We start from the raw sequence: 20,394 nt of genomic DNA, 5'->3' as shown, positions 1-20,394 counted from the left end.
TCCCACCTGTAAAATATCTGCCACATAAGGCTAATGTGAATATATGATGAGATTGTTCTGGAAACCTCTCAGCACAGTGCTTGGCACATAGTAAAAGCTTCTGTTCTCATATGGTCCTGGTTATTACTAAGCATGTTGCAGGCACATAGTATTTTGTATATTTCAGTAGCTTAGCCTAGGATTAAAGCAAAGCCACTGAAGGTTTGAGGTTGTTTGTTACACAGCAGTAGATAACTGATACATCCACCCACTTCCATGCAAGGGACATTCAGGCAAAGAGAGATTCAAAAAAGAATGTGTTTTCAGAAAATAGTTTCACTTGGGAACCCTTATAAAAGGGATGGATGTAGGTGAGGATCATCAGTGGTTGCTAAAACCATTAGGTGAAGGTTGATGGGAAACTTTATAGTAAATGGATTAGCTTGACACCATCCAAACCCACAGATCAAGCTTAACAAACAACGAGACAGCCAGATGTTCTGAGCACATGACGTGGTGCAGGAGCAAGTACACAGCACCATCTGTAATGGATTCTTGTGTTAAAAAATTGAACCTGAATCTAAGCAGACCTCTAGATCAGACCAGTAGTTGGTAAGAAATACAAGAGCTGAAGGAACATGTCAGTAACACCACGATGCTCTAATTGGCCAAATCCAGAATATGAGACGTTTTCAGGACAAAAGACTCAGTTTCATCAGTAAATAAATGGTGAATAAATAAGAAATAAACAGAATAGAGGTGAATCCTTACAGATTAGAGGAGACCAAGGGTCATAACCAAATACACTATGCGTTTTGTTAGAACCCTGATTCAAAGAAACCAACTGCATGGAGGCATTTTTGAGATAATCAGGGAAAATTGACCATGGACTGGGTACTAGATGATGGCGAAGAATTATCGTTCATTTTGTTGGGTATGAAACCAGTGTCATTTTTTTTAAAAAGTTCTTCAGTATGAGAGATAGGCACAGAAGTATTTAAGATTTAAGATACTATGTCTGGCATTTGCTTTAAAAATATTCCAGTAGGGGAAGGAAAACATACAAAACCAGGGCAGAATGTTCTCTGTTGTTGTTTAGCATACTGTTTTTGGACGTGTGAAAGTTTCCATAATAGAGAACTTTTAAATTGTATCTAAGCTCTTCAGCAGGGGCGAACCTAGACTTAGACCGTGAGCACTTTTAAAGCAAACCGATGTGTGAGATTTGCCACGGGTGAGTAAGCGTTGGAGGAAGGAGCCCAGCCGGACTGCTGAGGCCTGGTGTTCAGAAGCCACGCACCACCCAGGTCCAGGGCCTCCACCTAAAGTGGCTCTGAGTCAGCAGCCTCTGCAGCCGTGTCTGCGCGAGGCACTGTGAGTTCAGAGGGAAGAGGGCAGAGTGCCCAGAAATGCCCACAGAGCCCGTGTGCCAGCTCCAGGGAGCTGAGTCCCGGAAAAGGTGAAGGATGCACGTGGTGGAAATCCAAGCCTGTGACTCTCGGCAGAGAGAAGGTTCTGGAGCCCCTGCACCCAGCGGCACAGGGGGAGCTGGGAGCAGAGCTAAGGGCACAACCCTGCCGGGACCGTACCGCCACCTCAGCCTCCGCTGCTCCTTTCCTGCAGCCCACGTGGTCCACATTCGCCCCTACCGCAGCCTGGATTTCTCCCCCAGGGAGCGTGTATTCACGCTGGGGACACTTCTTCCCAACTGGGTCTCCCAGCATGAGTGCGGGGGGCGGGGGCACAGCTCTGACCCGCCCAGCCTGGATCCTAGAGCACCTGTCACTGTGGCCAGGGGTGGGCACTCTAACTGGCACAGCTTGGGATGGATGCCCACTAACCTACAGCTAGAGAGGTCGGGTCTCATAAGCTCCTGAAAGGACCACGTGTAGGGGGTGGAGGGAAGGAATTTCCCAAGGGGCAGTGGTAGCTGCTCCTAAAAGAGCAAAGGGTGCTGGAGAAGTTAAATGTCCACTGCAGTGACCATTACAGATTGGGGTAGAAAAAGATCACCGACCTTAACCGAAAGAGGAAAGAAGAGAAGCAGGGGGATAAAGGGCTGGGGCCAAGGATAATAAAATACCAAATAGAAGCAACAATCTTAAAAAGAAAAGTGAAATGAAACGAGGATTAGGGTGGGGTGGAGCATGTGGAAACACAACAGAGACCTAGAAGGAATCAAGTCCAGACCAGGGGATACCGCCTCCTTCCGCAGGGTGCACCGTTCACGTTTGCTGCGCTGACTTAAGGGGGCTGCCCTGGGGGTGTGGCCACCTGGCCCCGCTGGCCACGCTGTCTGCCTCGGCCTGAATTCTTGGCATATTTAGTATCTTCACAAGCAGCTCTGGAAATTCTGGGGTGCCTTTACATCGTGAGATGCAAGGACAAAACGCGAGGCTCCTAAAGGTGCGTGGCGTCCAGCAAGACCGTGGGTGAGGCTGCGGGTGGTGGAGATTATTGTGATGGCCAGTAGAGGGCAGTGTCAGGCCAGGCATTTCCCAGCCGCAGGGGAGGCACTTTCTCAGCCGTCCAGAGCCCCGTGGTTAGTTTCTGAATTTGGGATTCACTCCTTGCAAACCTTCCTGAGCAATGGTAATGAGTGGTAGTGCTTTTTTTTTTTTTTTTTTCCCTCAAGGGGATTTGAGAGTCTGCTTCAGGAGTTGGTAGGTAAATACGAGACAGGGTTGCCCTCTAACGGGGGATTTAGGTGGTGGTGTGCGTTTACCAAATGCCTATTACGTACCAGACACTGTGCTAAAGTTTTGCCTACCCCAAATTATTTAACTCTAGACAAAGGTATGATTATCTCCGTTTTTCAGAGGAGAAAGCTGAGGATCACTGCAGTTCAGTGACTTGTATGAGATCCCAGGCAGGGACAGACTTTGGTCTGTTGGGCCCCCAAATGCTTTCCACTAGGCCACATGCTTCTCATAGGTCCTCAGTTCCTGCCAGTTTTCATCCTTCCTGATGCTTCTATTTTTAACTCAAGAAGCTCCTCTATTCCAAAGGTGTCTACTGTTTGGACTGGGAAACTATCAGTACATCAAAAAGATACTTCTCACACCTAGGCAAGTGATGAATTGCTCATTTGAGTTACTCTTTCATCCCTAAGGCAAATTATCTTTCAACACATTTTATATATGTTAAGAGCACCCAAGGAGGATTATATACACAGATCATTAGGCCAGGTGCAGTGTCAACTCCAAACACTGTGTGTTTATATGCTGATCACTGGTGCTCGTTGATCAGGGCAGATAAGCTGTGGCTACAACCGTGACCTAAACTGTTTTTTCCTCTCATGACTTGGGAGACTGGTCTCACTATTCTGTGGTCACACCTGACCCAAGGCAGTGAACTTGATGGGCCAGCATCATACTTCACACATAGGTTTTTGTTTGTTTATTGTAGATTGGTTGGTTCACACTAGATTGAGCCAGTAAAGTTGTAGATTACCTCACACACCTGAATAGCTGAATTTGATCATTCTTTATCAATTCCTGACATTAATGGTTGATCCAATAATGTTTTGGTACCTGTCTTTGGCGCTCACCCGTCAGCCATTCCAGGTTCTACACCAATTGAAAAGATGGATTGGGGAATGTGGCTTGGATCCAAGACCTAAATGTGACCTCCCCCCTTTTTTTTTTTTTTTACAGCATTGAACTCTCCATCCTTATCCCACCCCTGCCCCAGTCACAGGCGGGGCAGCTGGAGAACTAAAGAAACCCCCTGCTCTGGCACAGGGAGGACTCCTGTCCTGGGTGAATTTACGGGGAGGGAATGAAAAAGGGGCCTTCCACCACCTGAAGGCAGACAGGGTGGGAGGGGGCTGGAGCCTGTTTTATGCCAAAGTAACCACTCCCAGTAGCATGAGGAATGTGGCCGGCCTGATGTCACTGGGGAAGGGGAGGGTGGCTGAAAGGGCGGGGAGGAGATGAATGCTTTATGACTAGGGAGAGAGTGGAGAAGCTTGTGGACAGAGGTATTGGCTGCGTCTCTCTCGTGTATGGAAGAATAAGGGCTAGGAATAAGGACTTTCCCCCTCCAAGCACCTGCCATCTTTAGAAGTCCCTAGAAATACTTAGTAAAATGGGAGTGTGTTTCAAAAGGGATTCCATCTTAAATGCAGTAATTAATTTTCCAACTCTGCACAGAGGTAAGGATAGATTAAATTGTCTGGAAATTTCTTTGAACTTTGATAAAAATTAGCTTTCCCCAAATAAAGAGTGTTTAAAACAAAAAGTCCCAAACTTACATTTTTGTCCTTATTCAGGAAAATAATTTTTGTTTCTGTCCCTGTATTCTAGTTGTTAAATAATTGCACCAAGCTAGTACACTCCAGAAAAATAAAACAATACATTCTTTTGAGTCCAGTGACCTCAAAACTATGAGCATGAATATCTCTAATCAAAAAATATCTCCCCTTTTAACATTTTGGGGTTATTTTTGTTGCAGTCCATATACTTCACACTATAATCAAAGCCTGTTATCTTGGTCTCGCAGTATTTGTGACTCAGACTTGATCAGGACTGTGTCTGGCACATACATCAGTAGTTGCGTTAAAAATGTGCAAATTGTGAACTTTTCTTTCAACTTGATCTTGCATATTTCACTTGAAACCACTTCTTTAACATACCAAATTCTGTCTTTGAACAAGTTAAGAAAATCAGGTCTATTTCCTAGCAGAGCTGATCGTAAAGCAAATTCCGATTTGTAAGTTAGGCAGCTAGCTTTGAGCAATGCGCTGTTAATTCAGGTCTCTTGGGCATCAAGTAGTTATTTGAAAATTCATTAGTCTAAACAGGGTCTGAACTCATCTTTAGACCCTCCAGATGCTCCAGGAAAAGCTCAGAGAGGAGTCTAGTGGTGGGAAAGTCTGGCTTATATAACGTGCTCAGGCTGCCCGGCTCTGGATCCGGTGTGTAGTTACCTCTTGGCGTCATGTCAATTCGAGGTGATGTATGTACACACGTTCCCTCTCTAAAATGCACCCATTAACTTGAGATCTCCAGATTTCAGACCTTTGGGAGCCTCTCGTTCCACAGCTGGACCCCTTCCAGAGGGAGAGGGAGGGTAAGATTCCCGTCCGCTTTGTTCGTATCCCTCGTCTGGCAGCCTTCCCTCCTTCAGAGATATTTATGGTAAAGTCTGTGCATGATAATCCATTGCAAGAGGCAGGAGCATCTGGCTTTCTGGAGATCTGAGCACCTCACTGTGGTTACCTTGGTGAGAGCCTTAGAGGCGGTCCTGGATTGTGGGGCAATTTCTGTTAAAATGACCAAGCCCTATGGGGCTGGTGAGCCACCCAGTGGCCAGAAGGGAGTAGCTGCTGGGAAGAGCGTGGGCACTGTCAGTGAGACCTGGCTTTGAACTGGGGCTCTGTTCTTTTATTAGCTGCGTGGCGCTAGCCTCGCCGCACAGCCACTTTGAGCCTTAGTTCTCCCACCTGCAACATGAGGACAGTATTATCTACCTCTTAGAGTTGTGTTGAAGACTAAATGAGATGGAAGCACAAGCACCAAGTTTCAGGTACATGGAAGGCGGCCAAGAGCTGGTAACTAGTCCTGTTACTAGGCTGATCAGCAGACACCCGTCAAGTTGGCTCAGGCCTTTGGCCTTCAGGTTATGACCCCTCCTGAGTCTAACCTGGCCTCTAGCCCATCCATGCGGTGCCCCAGGTAAAGTGCTTCCTGAGTGGACTGATCCCCGGAACCTGACACCTGGACTGAACGGTCCCCTGAAGTCAACCTGTCCTTGAGGGCAGAAGCTCTACAGATGGCGTGAAAGCAAGCACAGAGTGGCAGCAACTCGCTCTCCGTGGGCTTCTTAAGGCTGAGGACTGTATCAAGTGCCGGGTCATACATTGGTGAACTAGTGTTAGTGGGTCGTAGTGGTTAAGGGCGAGGACTCTGTGTCCAGCCTCCCTCAGTCGAATCCTGGCTCCACTCTACCCACTGGTGTGAGAAGTTAGGCAAGCTACCTCTCTGGGCCTCAGTTACTTTACCTGTAAGGTAGGGCTACCAGTAGTACTTATCCCTTAGGGTAGTCGTGAAGGTTAAGTGTGTCAGTTTCCTGAGGCTGCTTTAAATTCCACAAATTGGGTGCCTCAGAACAGCACAGCTCTGGAGGGCAGAAGTCAGAAATCAAGGTGCTGGCAGGGTGTGGTCCCTCCGAAGGCTCTGGCGGAGGGTCCTTCCCTGCCTCTTGCCGCTTCTGGTGGCCCTGCTGTCCCTTGGCTTGTAGATGGCCGTCTTCTCCCTGTGGCTTCACATCTTCCTCCCTCTGTGCATGTCTGTCTCTGTGTCCAACTTTCCCCTTTTATAAGGGCATCAGGGTCCACCCTATGACCTCATTTTGTTCAATAACTTGATTATCTCTGTAAAGAGCCAATTTCCAAATAAGGTCACCTTTTGAGCTACTAGGGGTTAAGGACTCCAGCATATCTTTTTTGGGAGGGTGCAATTCAACCTGTAACAGATGAACTTAGAACATAGTTGGAACATCCTTGGAACATAGTAAGCATTACACACGTTTTAACTATTTTTATCTTTAATACTCACCCCAATCCAGCCAGGGAAGTAATATTATTCCCATTTTAGAGATGGAAAAATGAGGCTCTGAGAGGTTAAAGATTAGCCTCAATCCGCACAACTAGAAAGGGGGAAGACCCCTTAACCCCAACTCTGATCTGTCTGACCACATGTCCGTCCTCTCTCCATCGTACCCATCACCTCCCAGAGATGGACAGGTTGCCCACAGCCTGTTCCGTGTGCCCATCACACGTGGTTGTAACCCAGACTTCCCGCGGGTGGCCCCAGAGGCCTGCCTGCAGCCGTGGACTCGGAACTCACCTGAGTGCTGCCTCTGGGTGAAAATGTATATGTTCTAAGGAAAGAATCATTTCCAAGGTCTGTATTAATCTTTTGTAACCTGTATTTATATCTCTATGTTTTGGCTAAATTGATGTGCCTAAAATATAACTTAATTTTTCACTTTTCACCCGGCTGTTTTGATATCTAGTAGACACAGCCATATTCATCTAACGGAAACACATGGATGTCAGAAGAACACACGAATGGCTTTAATATGGCTTTGCAAAGGTGATCGTACACCAAGAATTAAGAAAGCCTTTTGTATAATAGAGAAATTCCTCACTGGCTGTGGAACCTGAGTGTTTAGTGATACCCTTCGCTATGCAGTTGTTTTTCTGCGTGTGTGTTTAGAGACATAAGTAAATGGTTTTTAAAAAGAGCCAAGAGGTCTCATCTTGAAAGCAGCATAGTTTTATGTTCCAGAATACGAATGTAGCCACTAAATCTACTGCAGCCGTGAAAGGTGAAAGAGTGGTGGTTCAAGTTCAGGTTGTTCGTGTTCTCTTTGCCCCTGCACCCCACACACCATTTATTAGCACTGGGACAGTGAACAAAATATTCAGCCCTTTTGCAGCTAATATATATAAAATGCAGAGAGTCATTCCTCACTTCTGAATTTACAGGTGGAGGGTTAGACCAGGAGGCCAGCTGAGGTCCCTTCCATTTCTGAGATGTGTGTGGGATCATACACACTCCTAAGACCCTCTGCCGGGGACCTCAGGCTCAGGTGGTCTCCCATGTTTAATTAAGGACTCCTGCCCAAGAGGTCAACATGATTTTCTTGAGAAATCCGCGTCTTATGATTTTCTTTGGCGGTTGTGCTGGATATTGTCTGTTTGCCTCTGTGCCCTACTCACCCTTCCCTGGCCTGCCTGGAGCCCCAGGAGGTGCAGCGCCTCAGCTGGACAGAGGGAGGACAGCAGCGTAGGAGTATCCATCTCCGCCAGGCTCCCTGCTGGCCACACCCGCCGCCCTAGCTCTTCAAGGCTGGGGGGCAGGTGCAGGGTGGGTGGAAGTGGCTCCCTGCGACTGCTAAGCCTGGGTTGCTTCACCATGTCTTCTGGGCTCCCCAGGACCCTGGCCACCCCTTTGCAAATCACCCCTTTAATGACCAGTGATGTATTGTGCCAGGACCTTGGCTGAATGAAGCCCTGGCTGTCTTGAATTGTATTAGCTCAGCATATCATTAAGAGCATCTCACCTTTCAAGGAAAGGGAACCCTGAGTGATGGAGAGCAAGATTCTACATTTTACCTGAATAAGAAATATCCACACCCCCCAATCCCATCGTAATCTTGCACATGCCATCATCTCTGTCTGCAGTGCTGTTTGTGCCCGGAAACGTCTTACTTAGCTCTCAACTCCCAGCTTCTCTAGAAGCTTCCTCTGATTCTTGCAGGCAGTCTCCGCCACTCCTCATTCTACGTTCCTTTTGGGCTCCGCCCATACCTGCTGATTCCACTTCTTATCCTTTACTGTTACTGTGAAATAGGGACAAATAAAGGATGCTTTCTCTAGAGTTGCCAGATAAAGTACAGGATGTTCAGTTAGAATTTTAGATTAACAACAAATAATTGTTTCGCAGAGGTATGTTCCATGGACTACTTGGGACATACTTACAGTAAAAAATTTTGTCTGAAACTCAAATTTAACTGGGAAGCTTCCAGCGTTTTGTTGTTGTTGTTGTTTTGTTTTTTTTTTTTGCTAAAATAAACCTGGCAGCTCTGACTAGAATGGCCTTATAAAGTCGGTGATTCCTGATCAAAGAAACACTTTCTTTTGGTTTCTTCCTTCCTTATTTTCTTCCTGCCCCCCCCCCCGCCCCCATATTTTTTCAGTATTCTGTCAGCTAACAAGCTATGCAAATTTAGGAGCTCAGCAGGAGCTCTGGGGGGCTGAACTGCTTCTGAGAAAACTTTGACCTCCCGAGAGAAGTTTCGGAGGTGGGTGCTGTGGAGCAGAGAATGGAGCAGACACGAGTCAGTCAGTAAGATGCGCAAGGCTACGATCTTTCCAGTGACGGGCCAAGGAGGAGGCCCTGGAGGGGGAGGCTGCAAAGACTTGGAACAAAGACAGCCAGAACTTGGATGTCTGGCGCTCAATTTGAAGTTCTTTGCACTGTTCTCAGTCTTCCCCTGCGCACCCCACTGGATCCCCAGTAAAGTTCACCCCACTCATGACTATGTCATGTGAGTGGCCGTAAAACACTGAGCCTCACCTCTGGGGAGCCATATGTTATGGTAGCAGGAGGCTAGAAGTAGAGATGCCTGCAAGTTAGTGAGTGTCACAGGGAAGTGCAAGAGTCTGGTGGAAACAGGGTTGGGACAAATCATGTGGAGAGCTCGAAAGGAAGGAGGCTCCAGCTGCTCTCTAGATTACATTTGTGTGACTCTCTACTCTAATAATAATAGTTAATCAGAACAGTTTTTACTGTGTGCTGTGTATTCATATATGTATTTACATGTGTCTGTGTACACAAACACGCTCCTCCCTTTGCACTGTTTGGATAAGCACAAAATCCAGTTACTGCAGTTTAGCTAAATAATACCAGCTCTGCAACATGATTCAAATTTCAGTTACCATGGTATATTAACTAAAATAAATCTGGCAACCTTAATTGTAACTATTGCAGCATAAAATATAAACTTCATTCCTAGCTCATCAGTCCACAAATCACTGTGTAAATAACAAATGTGCATCATAATCAGTGACCAATCACATCACTTCTTTCAAGGTCTGTTGCTGGTTGGTTGCTGCCCATGTGTTATTTAGTTCATGCACAGACAGCAAAGCATATAATTGTGTTCCCTCTTTGTCTTCCAGTGGTAAATGCAGATAATTTAATTTTTAATAAACTACTACTGTTGGATAATGCTCCAGGTCACCCTGATTCTCTTGGACACCTGAAGATTTGAACATTTTCTTTTTATGACAAAAGCAATTTCAATAATCCAGCAAATAGACCATAGAGTTATTTCAATTTTTAAAGCCTATTATCTTAGATGGACTTTTGGACAGGCTATTGAGGCTACAGTGGGAGATCATGCAATTTCTTTAGCTGAATTTTGGAGGAAATATGACATAGAACATGCAACTGAAAACATTCAAGCATCATGGCAGAAAGTGACAGCAAGTAATATGTGTGTGGTGTGGCAGAAATTTTTGCATTTACTGTGCACATAACTTTGCAGTATTTGAATCAAAAGGAATTGGAATCATAGAGGAAATAGTTGACTGTGGGAAAGTTGACACTGACACTATTGGAGACTCACTATGCAGCCGGAGGAGCTTAGTGAAGGCGAACTTATCGACGAAGAAAGGGGTGGTGATGAGAAGGAGAAAGATGTCCTAGAGGAAGTGACACCAGCAAAACTACTTCACATTAAAACAAGTCTCAGACATATTTCATGACATTGAAAACACAAAGGATAAAATGTTTGAAGGTGATCCACACTTAGAAAGGGTCTGAAAATTTGCCTCAGTATAGAAAAGATGCTCCCTCGTATTGTTTTATATCTTGGGAGGAAGTCAAGCACTGTTCACACCATTCTTTTCTTTTCTTTTTTTTTTTTTGTGGTACGCGGGTCTCTCACTGTTGTGGCCTCTCCCGTTGCGGAGCACAGGCTCCGGACGCGCAGGCTCAGCAGCCATGGCTCACGGGCCCAGCCTCTCCGTGGCATGTGGGATCTTCCCGGACCAGGGCACGAGCCCGCGTCCCCTGCATCGGCAGGTGGACTCTCAACCACTGCACCACCAGGGAAGCACCAGGACCACATCTTTTGATCTTTGTATACCTGGCATGTAAACATTATTTGATAAATACATGTTGAGTGAATGAAAAAAAAAATAAATGAAGTAAGAAACCATAAAAGGAATTAACGTTCAGTGCTTGAAAGTAATGAGAAAAGATTAAGACTGACTGAAGACTAGGTAGCAGCAACCTTACTGATTCCTAGTTCCAGGTGAGATGGGCAGATCCTCAAGCATCTCATTTGATGTGAATGCCAGCCATTTTTGAGATGTTTGGAAATATTTAATATGGTGCAGAGGATTATGGGTACTTGCTAAGAAACTTCTGGTGATGGTCATTACATCAGAACACACCTGTCTAAGGCTTTGAGGAATAAAAAATGAAGGTGTCACATCCTGCTGCTTTCTTACAGCAGTTCTAGGTATGGACGCTATTTCATCAGCTCCCACCGAGAGAGACAAACAGCGGCCCCACCCTGGCCCCCAACGCGCGAGAGCCACTAGCAGCTCCCAGTCAAATGCAGGAGCTCTTGAGCTGAGGTGGGGTCTGCAGATGGGTTAAGAGTCCACAGCTCCGTCAAGTATCGGGCTGACTGCCACTTTTTATATTAATAAGTCTGTAAACTCTTTGGTCTTAGGGATAAGGGGGGAAAAGGGAGAAAAATGTTCATCTGTGTTTGGGAATGTTTGTGCCAGGAGCTGCCTGCATTTTCACAGTGAACGCTGAGCCTGCTGGCACAAAGTTTAAAGACCCACAGAGCTGCGTTTGGAGGAGGGAGAGGCGGGTAGGAGCAGAAGTGGACCTTCCTTACACCATACCCAAAAGCCACTTGAGGTCTGTGGTTTGTGACGGTGTCAGGAAGGGTTCTCCTGACGCCCTGAGCAAAGGGTCCAAATAATCAAACTACAGCAAGATCTGCTTAGAAATCCCAAAGCAGAGAAAAATCAAGCAAAGTTGCAGATGCATAAAAATAGATACAGGTCAGGCAGAAATATGGAGACCAGAGCTTGTAGGCTGCAGAAGCCAGTACCTCATGTTGTGTTGTGTTGTGTTCTTTCAGCCAAGCAATAAAAACCAAAGAGCAAGAGAGGGCCTGGGTAGGTAAGGAAACCAGCTTGAGGAAGAGCAGACTCATGCTGTTACAGACACAGACTACCAGCCTTAATATATTCATGGGAAGCAAAATCGGCTCAGCTGGGAGAGAAGATTCGAGCAGATGATGAGATGGAGAGCATACGTCTCCTGCTGGCTTCCGTGAAAGGCAGTGCTTCCCAGAACAAAGGGATGCCTCTGGGGGCTAGCACTGCATCTGTGATGAAGCCTTTGAAGAATACACCCTCTCGCTTCAACTCAAGGCCCAGTCCACTAGAAGAATAAAACCCACTTTCTAAACAGGGGTCTGAGATGACCTTCTTGTTGAAACAGCTCCCTCTACACTTGGAAACCCTTTAATCATATAAGGAAAACCACTGGTCCCAGGATCCTCTTCGGCACCATTCACTCACAGGAAGTGGGCAGGACCCTCCATGCTGGTGCCTCGCGTCCAGCCTTTGGAGAGGGGTTGGGTCTCGGGGGAGTGGGAACGGATCACTTACCTCCGTGGGTCTGAGTTCCCCTTAGAATGGATGTGCCTCTCTGGGCCAGCCTAGACCAGCCAGGATGCTAGGTGGGAACAGGAACCAAAGCCGTCTCTGGAGGCCTCGTCTCAAAGACGCTTCCCTGAAGAACGCCATAATTAAAGGCTTTGAAGCTCACCTTAGTCTACGGGCACCACAACCAATTGGTATGAAAAGTAAATATGAAAGCTAATGCTACGTCCTACCTAATGGTGAGGAGAGAAGACCCATTATGGAAAAAGCTAAGGGGCCCAGAGAACCACAGGAAACAAGACTTCATCATCTGAAATGTACAAATATGGCAGAACTGTGTGTTAACTGCACACATAGATCCTACCTCTCCTCAATGAGGCCTTATGGGTGTTAAAAAAAAATAAGTGTAAGAGGTAGAGAATTTAGTTCAGCAGAAATTCTCTGGGAGAATATTCTTTCTGTCTCTGTCTCTCTGACGCGCACACACACACAAACACACACACACACACACACACCCCACAATCCAGTCACACTACAGCTCTACAATCTAAAGGAGGCCATAATATTTTACCCATGAGGAAAAGAGCGAAGGAGGGTGAGAGAGCCTGCACCACCCTTTGGGTCTAGAGTGTTGAACGTGAGTGTTGAAAAGAAGAGGGAAATTTTATCAAATGATATTGTGGGGTTCTGCGATGTACAAGTAAAGGTTATATAAGTACTTAAAAAATATTTTCAGTTGCTTCATGCTTCTCTGAATGTAGCACGTTTTGAAAACTGAATCACGTGAGGCCCCTGCTTAGATTTGGGTTTCACGCATTCCTTCTAGAATAGTTGAAACAGTTCCAGTTAAAAGTAGAGACTCCTGCACACACACAACCCCACTTGGTACCTTCCCTTACTATTCCCGTATCTGATATCTGTAGCCCTTCTGACGCTCTCCCAGCGATTCACTCAGAGGCTCCGTTTGGTCTGCTGACTTCAGTAACGCTTTTCATACCCCCTTCTAATTTTCACCCTTCCTGTGAGTTTGTACGCACCAGCACCAGGTGAGATGCCCCCCCTGCCCTTGGGAGAGCGCTAGAGAGCATCTACAGAGAAAGACCCTAAAGGACACATTTCCCACGACTATTATCATGATTGTCTTGCCTCGTGAAAAGGGTGAGTGAGCGTCATTAGGAAGATAGAAACGTTTCGATAGGGGATGCAGTGTTTTGGGTTAAGGAAATAGATAAGAACTTTTACTCATTAGGCAGGTTCCCTTAATATTGTTAAACTCTGATACACCAGAAAGGATAACAGAACCAATAAGAAGGATGCCTCTCCTTCTAGTAGTAGGAATTATCCTCAGCACCCAGGTTGGTGACAGTCCTTATAATTCTCCAAGTAAGACGACAACCTGGGCTTCCCTGGTGGCGCAGAGGTTAAGAATCTGCCTGTCAATGCAGGGGACACAGGTTCGAGCCCTGGTCCAGGAAGATCCCACGTGCCTCGGAGCAACTAAGTCCATGTGCGATGACTACTGAGCCTGCGAGCCATAACTACTGAAGCTCACACGCCACAACTACTGAAGCTCGCCTGCCACCACTACTGAAGCCCGCGCGCCTAGAGCCCACGCTCTGCAACAAGAGAAGCCACCGCAATGAGAAGCCTGCACACCACAATGAAGAATAGCTCCCGCTCGCCTCAACTAGGGAAAGCCTGTGTGCAGCAACGAAGACCCAATGCAGCCAAAAATAATTAAATAAACTAAATAAATTTATTTAAAAAAAAGACTACAACGTGGTCCCCTTCTTAGCCCCTTCCAGGAGGCCTGTCTCTTTCGTGCAGGGGACACTTTGTTGAGTATTACATAACAATGCACTTGAGGTTGGGGACTACATTTATTCAGATTTGAGTCTCTACACCTATCACAATGTATAGTTCATAGGAGCATTTAATAAATGTTAGTTGAAGGAATAAATAAAACTAAGAAGTTCCTTAATCACTGGATCATTTTCTCAAAGTTTTTATTTTTTAATTTTGTCAGTTTACATGTGAAAGCTTCAGTCAGGGTCAAAAAACTAACTCTACAGCTTTGGGTAAACATTTTGTTTGGCTCTCTGGGCTTTTAGTTGCAAGCATCATTTGTGGAATGCATGGGTTTCTGTGATGAAATAAAAGGTTTTTCCTTTAAGATATTTTGGGTCTACGAATTTTCAAAATTTTATTTTACGGTTTCTCCTTTTTTTTTGATTAAAAATAAAGTGTGGGTGTTGGGGGGCTTGCTGGCAAGAAGACAGAACAACAGCAAACAAACAAGCAAACGAAAAAAACCACTTTGATTAAGCACAGTCAGTGAGCTCCGTGAAGCGTGTTTCAGCCCGACGCCAAATGACGCTCACTAAAATTGCAGCAATTTTTGATGCACGTGCCAATGTTTGTGTTATTTTTACTTTAAAGATGTAACAGATTGCTCCAAAATAAATAATTTAAGCCTAATGTTTCAAAAGATTCCAAGCGCTGTGTCTTTCACTTCTGTAACCAACAGAAGCAGCCCTCCTCTCTGTGTAACTCTCCCTTGGGAGGTTGTTTTCTTGCTTTGTTTTTCAAAGTAGAATATTATTAAGTCACGAAAAACAATGACGTACTGATAGATATTACGACATGGATGAACCCTAAACACATTATGCTAAATGCTAGAAGCCAGACATAAAAGGCCACGTATTGTATGATTCCATTTATACAAAATAGCCAGAATAGGCAAATGCATGGAGACAGAAAGTAGATGGATGGTTACCTGGGACTGGGAGTAGGAGGGAATGGAGAGTGGCTGCTAATTGGCATGAGGTTTCTTTTGGGGGTGATGAAAATGTTCTGGAATTAGACAGTAGTGATGGTTGCACAACTTTGTGAATACAATAAAAGCACTGAATGTATACTGTTTTTTTTGGTACGCGGGCCTCTCACTGTTGTGGCCTCTCCCGTTGCGGAGCACAGGCTCCGGACGCGCAGGCCCAGCGGCCATGGCTCACGGGCCCAGCCGCTCCGCGGCATGTGGGATCTTCCCGGACCGGGGCATGAACCCGTGTCCCCTGCATTGGCAGGCGGACTCCCAACCACTGCGCCACCAGGGAAGCCCCTGAATGGCTTTTAAATTCAGAAAATAAAGATGAAAAGTAAAAATACCAGAGCAATAAGCTGACAGCCTTGTGTTTTCATTAACGTAGGTCGCCATTGTGAGGTCCATCAGATGATCGGGAACTACATGTGGGACCCCGCCACCAACAAGTCATTTGACATAGGGGTCAACAGAGACAGCCTGATGCCTCTCTGGTGGAATGGATCAGAACCTCTGTGGATCACTCTGACCAAGGCCAAAAGGAAGGTCTACATGTACTACTGGCCAGGTGAGTGTGTTGACATCCATGCCTGTCCAACCTTCCAAATCTCAAAGCACCATTGGAGTCTCTGAGAACAAAGCATGTAGATGTGTTTGAAGACCAAGCCAGGATTTAGAAAATGGGGTCTTTGTTCAAGAAATGTCTTATGGACATGTTTCTTTAAGTTTTGGTTTGAACTCTCTAACATCAGACCAGACATAATGCCATTTCCTAATTCCCTTGGTTCAGCAATATTTCTGCAGTATATCATGCGTTTTCGTGGGTAAAATTTTGGATACACTGGAGAGATAAATTATAGGGTGCTTATTTGCTTTACAAAAGAACTGGGAGTACCATTTCTACAGATTTTGAGCTCCCCTACAATACTGAAAAGAGGATTCAAAGCTCTTACAACTTTTTGGTTGTGCATTAAATGAAGTCCCTTTATATTAATATTCCTCCTGTACATCCTAAATCAATGAGAAACTAAAGTACTTAGCTTACTTCAGTGAGGGAGGTAAGCACTCATGCAGACTGCCCTGGCTGCTGTGAGGGGCTTCAGGAGACTCTCATCTTGTCAGCCAAACTCTTTTATTAAGGATGACAGGATTCAGTGACAACAGAATACTCAACTCACCACTGACTTTGCATTGGTAGGATGTGTTCCTAGTGAGTGGGCAATATAACTTTTCCATGCACATGGCTATAGACACATTTTTCCTAACTCTTCCCGGTGCAATACTGATGATTGTCATTGTGGAAGAAGAGATCAGGAGGCCTAGAAGAAATGAAGGGATAAGTGGGGGAAGCATGTGGAGGGATCTTGCTGGCCTGGGCTGGAGACAGCGGCAGCCTGATGGAACTGTGCGAGCATGGCGGGTTCTGGGGGGCGGGGGAGCGGGGGGAAGGGGGAGTGAGCCCGGGCTGAGTCACAGGTGGCCCACACCGAGGACGTGGGCCTGGAGCGAGAGTTTGGAGGATGCTGGTTGCAGGTGGCCACGTGGAGAGCTGCTCCGGGGGCTCAAGGCTGTGCCAGCTCTCGGAGGATGGGCGTCAAGCAAGGATGGACGGAGAGCAGGGAAAGCAGGCCCACAGCTGCGCTGTGCTGAGTGCCCAGAAAGCTGCCGCAGAGCAGAGACTGGCATCCACAGGTGAGCCCAGGACGGCCAGGGCAGCCGCGTTACTTCAAACCCGGCGGAAGAACAGACAGACAGGCTGGTTCTGCGGGCAGATGCAGTGTCGGGGCAGTGCTGGGGTTGCTTCAGAAGACGCCTGGGGTTCGGTCCATAGCAGCTACCTGGGCTGACATAAGAAGAAGCTTTCAGGCACGGGAAGGGTTGAAGAGACTCTACCTTAAGTGGAGGCTCAACTTTTCACGGAGCTGGACGTTAAGATTGAGAAAACAAGTCGGTGCATCCGCCAAGCTAATCAGACTTGGTCGAGGAGCCCAGCGCGGGTTCAGCCCCATGCGACGAGATCCAGAGCCGAAAGATGTTGCTGCGCTTTGAGGTCATCCTCAGCAATCATCATCAACAAACACAAGGGCCCGCAGGCATAGGCCTAGGAGGGGCCGGGAGCAAACTCGCGCTCTTAGGGACCACCTCGAAACGAGCCTGAGGACCATCAAGACGAATGCTGTCCCGACTCCATAAGGGCCATCCTCCACGGGATCCGGTTAATGTGACTTTCTGTGTCTTGGAACTTGATCTCTTCTTGCTCTGAAGAGCACCTCCCCCGGCACCTCCTCCCAGATCCCCACATGCCTCCCGCACATACACTCTCCTCTGATGGCCTTCTGGGGAGCCACGGATGCCAGTGCTCGTGGAAAGGGGGGGAAGATCTTAAAGGAGACAGTTGCCATGTTTCAGACTTCTCTCAGCTGTATTACAGAGCGTCGCTCTTTATCTCATCCTGGAGAGTCTGGCTCCTTAATCATAATCAGCAATTTGAATTCATGTATCACTGAGTAGCTACAAGTCTCAGTGCTAACGTGAATGTAAAATATCTTGTCACTCCTCCAAAATAGCTCCTGAAGGGCAAGAAACGGCCAATCGCTTTCTTTGATTCAGCAGCTCATGTGATGTGACACATACGGCTTGAGATCAGTTTATGGTGTTTCCTATCAGGAGGGCAGAAGCTAAAACAGATAACCTCCCGGAATTTCCTCAGTGATCTACATGGATGTTAGCTAACCATCTGGCCGTGTTGAAGTCTTGATAGAAATTGGATGAAAAGTCTCTTGTTTCTTAGACACTGTCCATTCCTTCTAAACTGTATCCACAAATAAAGGCTCCCTGAGAACCAGCTGTCTCTGAAGACCCTGCCGCCCAGCCCAAGCCAGGCGTGCTCTGGCCCCTCCATTCTTACTGGTTGACAGCCGAGGGATTAACTATCACTGCTGTCCTTTCTCCCTCCACCTTGGTCCTCTCCGGCCACAGCTCATAGCCCAGTGAGTGTTCATTTGTCTCTGCAAGATTTAGTAAAGTGCAGTGGCATTTCTTCTAAACATGACTTGGTTTTATTTTTCTTCTCAAACCCTCCTCTTCCTTCTCCAGTCCCCACCAGACATTGTACAGACCTCTCGATGAGGCCTGGAAAATCTTTATTGCTCCAGTGAGCTGTGTTATGACACTTTGAGTCTTGCCATTAAGTCAATATTTAGAAGTGCAATTTAGAAATGGCAGTAGTTCAAGTCTTCCTGTCAGGTAGATAAAGCAGCAGACTGAAAAATTGATCACTGGTAAAGAGTCCAAAAGACCCCACCTCAAGCCTTGAGAAATTTAATATCGTAAACAGACCCTTTATTACCCCACCCAGTGGTGCCGTGGAGCTGTGCAGAGGAAAATGTGCCTCAGGGAATGATCCCAGGCCCTAACTCAAATATCTGCGGGGGGAAGGCTCCCCCAAATCAGCCAGGACCAGCGTCACCAGGACCTAGGAATGCTCTGCAAAGGATGAGGGCTGAGTGTGTGTCATTCACTAATTTTATTCCCCTATTCCATCCCTCTGGTTTGAGGTCAAAGGAGTTTCACTGAAGTGGGGGGAAAGAAGAGGCTCCAATATTCACTTCATATCAAGAGCAACCCAAAGAGAAGGATGCCTTGCGGGAGGAGGTGAAGTGGGGGAATATAGGAGGATACGTACTGATAAGATATTGCATGGAAGTAGAGTTTGAACTCCTTGGACAGTCGATGCTCCCTTACATAGTGGCAGCGGTTTTTAAGTTTATTCTTATGGCTATCGTGAAATACAAAAAAAGGAACAAAAACCAGCAGCCTTTTAGGAGTCTGTAGTTTAAAAACTCTTTGGAGCAAGGGCCTGAAGACTCTCAGTTCTGCATCTTCAGTCATGATTCTGCAGTATTAACTCCTTATGGCCAAGCAGTCAGGTGGAATTGGGGGCAGCCATTCATATGGCTCCGGGAGGGTGTTGGGTGTGGGTCTGGGGTCTTCTGCTGGCCTCTTCCCGTCCTGTGCAGGTGTTGAGACAAATAAGACACCTTTTATGTGGGGAAAGACACATTTCCAGCTGGCTTCTCCTCCCCTACTTCCCAGAGGTGGGCTGGCTGGGGAGTTAACAGATGGGTATCTGACTCAGCTCCAGTCGAGTTTTGGTTGTTAAAATCAAGAGGATTTCCTCTGGATGCGTGAGGAGGCATGTCCTGACTACGGATGAGGAATTGTGGTTGTTCACAGAATCTTCCCCTTCCCTGCTGTGCTGGGTCCCCGACAACCTTCCATTGGGCTGACCTCCTCCTCCTCAGGGGAGGTCCGGAGCCTAGCATCAATCATGCAAATGTGTGGGTTAACGTTACAGCCAAGGTCTTGGACTCTATCTACATGACTCCAAATAGCTGCATAAAAACTGAATTTTTTTTTCAGGCAAATATTTTAACAATCAGTTACAGGGGGTTCAGATTTTCACTAAATTTTCCAACACTGCCACCAATTTGGCATTAAGCTTTAAGATGTATGTAATTTTAGGTCCAGAAGAGGCTTTATTCTGTATGTAGTTTGCTGGTTCCTACACTTGTAAATCAAGACCTCCTTAGGATACTGATAAAAACTATGGATTTGTTTTGTATTAGAAAAACAAGCAGATACATACTATACACACAATTTTGTGCTCATGTAACACAGGAGGCTACAATGATGAGGATTAGAACTGCTAGGTGGTCTCTGACGCGGAAATGCATACGTATGTATAATATCTAGTTGATTTGATTCTTTTCAACGTGAGGGAAACGTCTTAGAAACTCACTAAAGTATCAATGAAGCCCAAACTCCTCTAGTTAAAGTTGTCTGCCAAGAGTAGGCTTGGGTTAAAATTCTCTAAGACTCTCTGGGTCAAATTCACCTTGAGTCCTTTCCTTTGTTTGTTGGTAACTTGGGTAAGGTCTGCCTCATTGCTCTTGTCTGTCCGCGTCAGCAACAAGAAGATTACAAATTCACATGGCAAGTTAGAGGCTGTCTCAGAGAAGTGATCTATCTTCAAAAGCGTCCTGCAGGATTTCTAGGCGTCAACCATTTCTGCTGCAGAGATATTGAGGAGGTGGTGCCTTTCTGGACTGCTGCCTGCAGGGGTGACTCCCCCAGCACTCGAAAGTCTCATGAGCTGTCCAACCACGTCCAGTCTCCTTTTGCAGGATGGTGCCTTGGCCAGAAGAGCCCATAGTTTCTCAGCAGCATCCGTTACGGTAACTAGGAAGCCTTAAAGAGAAATCCAGGGACAAACTTCCATTCTTCACAAATCATGGCAAATCTGTTTCTTCATAAAACATCTTAAAAGGGTGTGACTCAAGGCCCTGTAATAAGCTCTCAGGAGACGACTGTTAGCAACACCAGA

General features: G+C 46.4%; 1 protein-coding gene across 1 annotated transcript in view; it reads left to right on the top strand.

Annotated features, from left to right (window-relative positions):
- ENPP6 (ectonucleotide pyrophosphatase/phosphodiesterase 6) overlaps nt 1-20,394 on the top strand; it is a gene marked incomplete at its 5' end in the record, with an annotated part of 88,854 nt that overhangs the window by 28,348 nt on the left and 40,112 nt on the right. Inside the window, one exon of the mRNA XM_082863854.1 lies at nt 15,397-15,576. Within this exon, the coding sequence (XP_082719980.1) occupies nt 15,397-15,576 (180 nt within the window). The remainder of the gene's footprint in view (nt 1-15,396; nt 15,577-20,394) is intronic.

The sequence above is a fragment of the Leucopleurus acutus genome (assembly GCF_964270905.1).
Source record: "Leucopleurus acutus genome assembly, chromosome: 21".
Lineage (NCBI taxonomy): Eukaryota > Metazoa > Chordata > Mammalia > Artiodactyla > Delphinidae > Leucopleurus > Leucopleurus acutus.
This window is presented reverse-complemented; position numbering and strand designations above follow the sequence as displayed.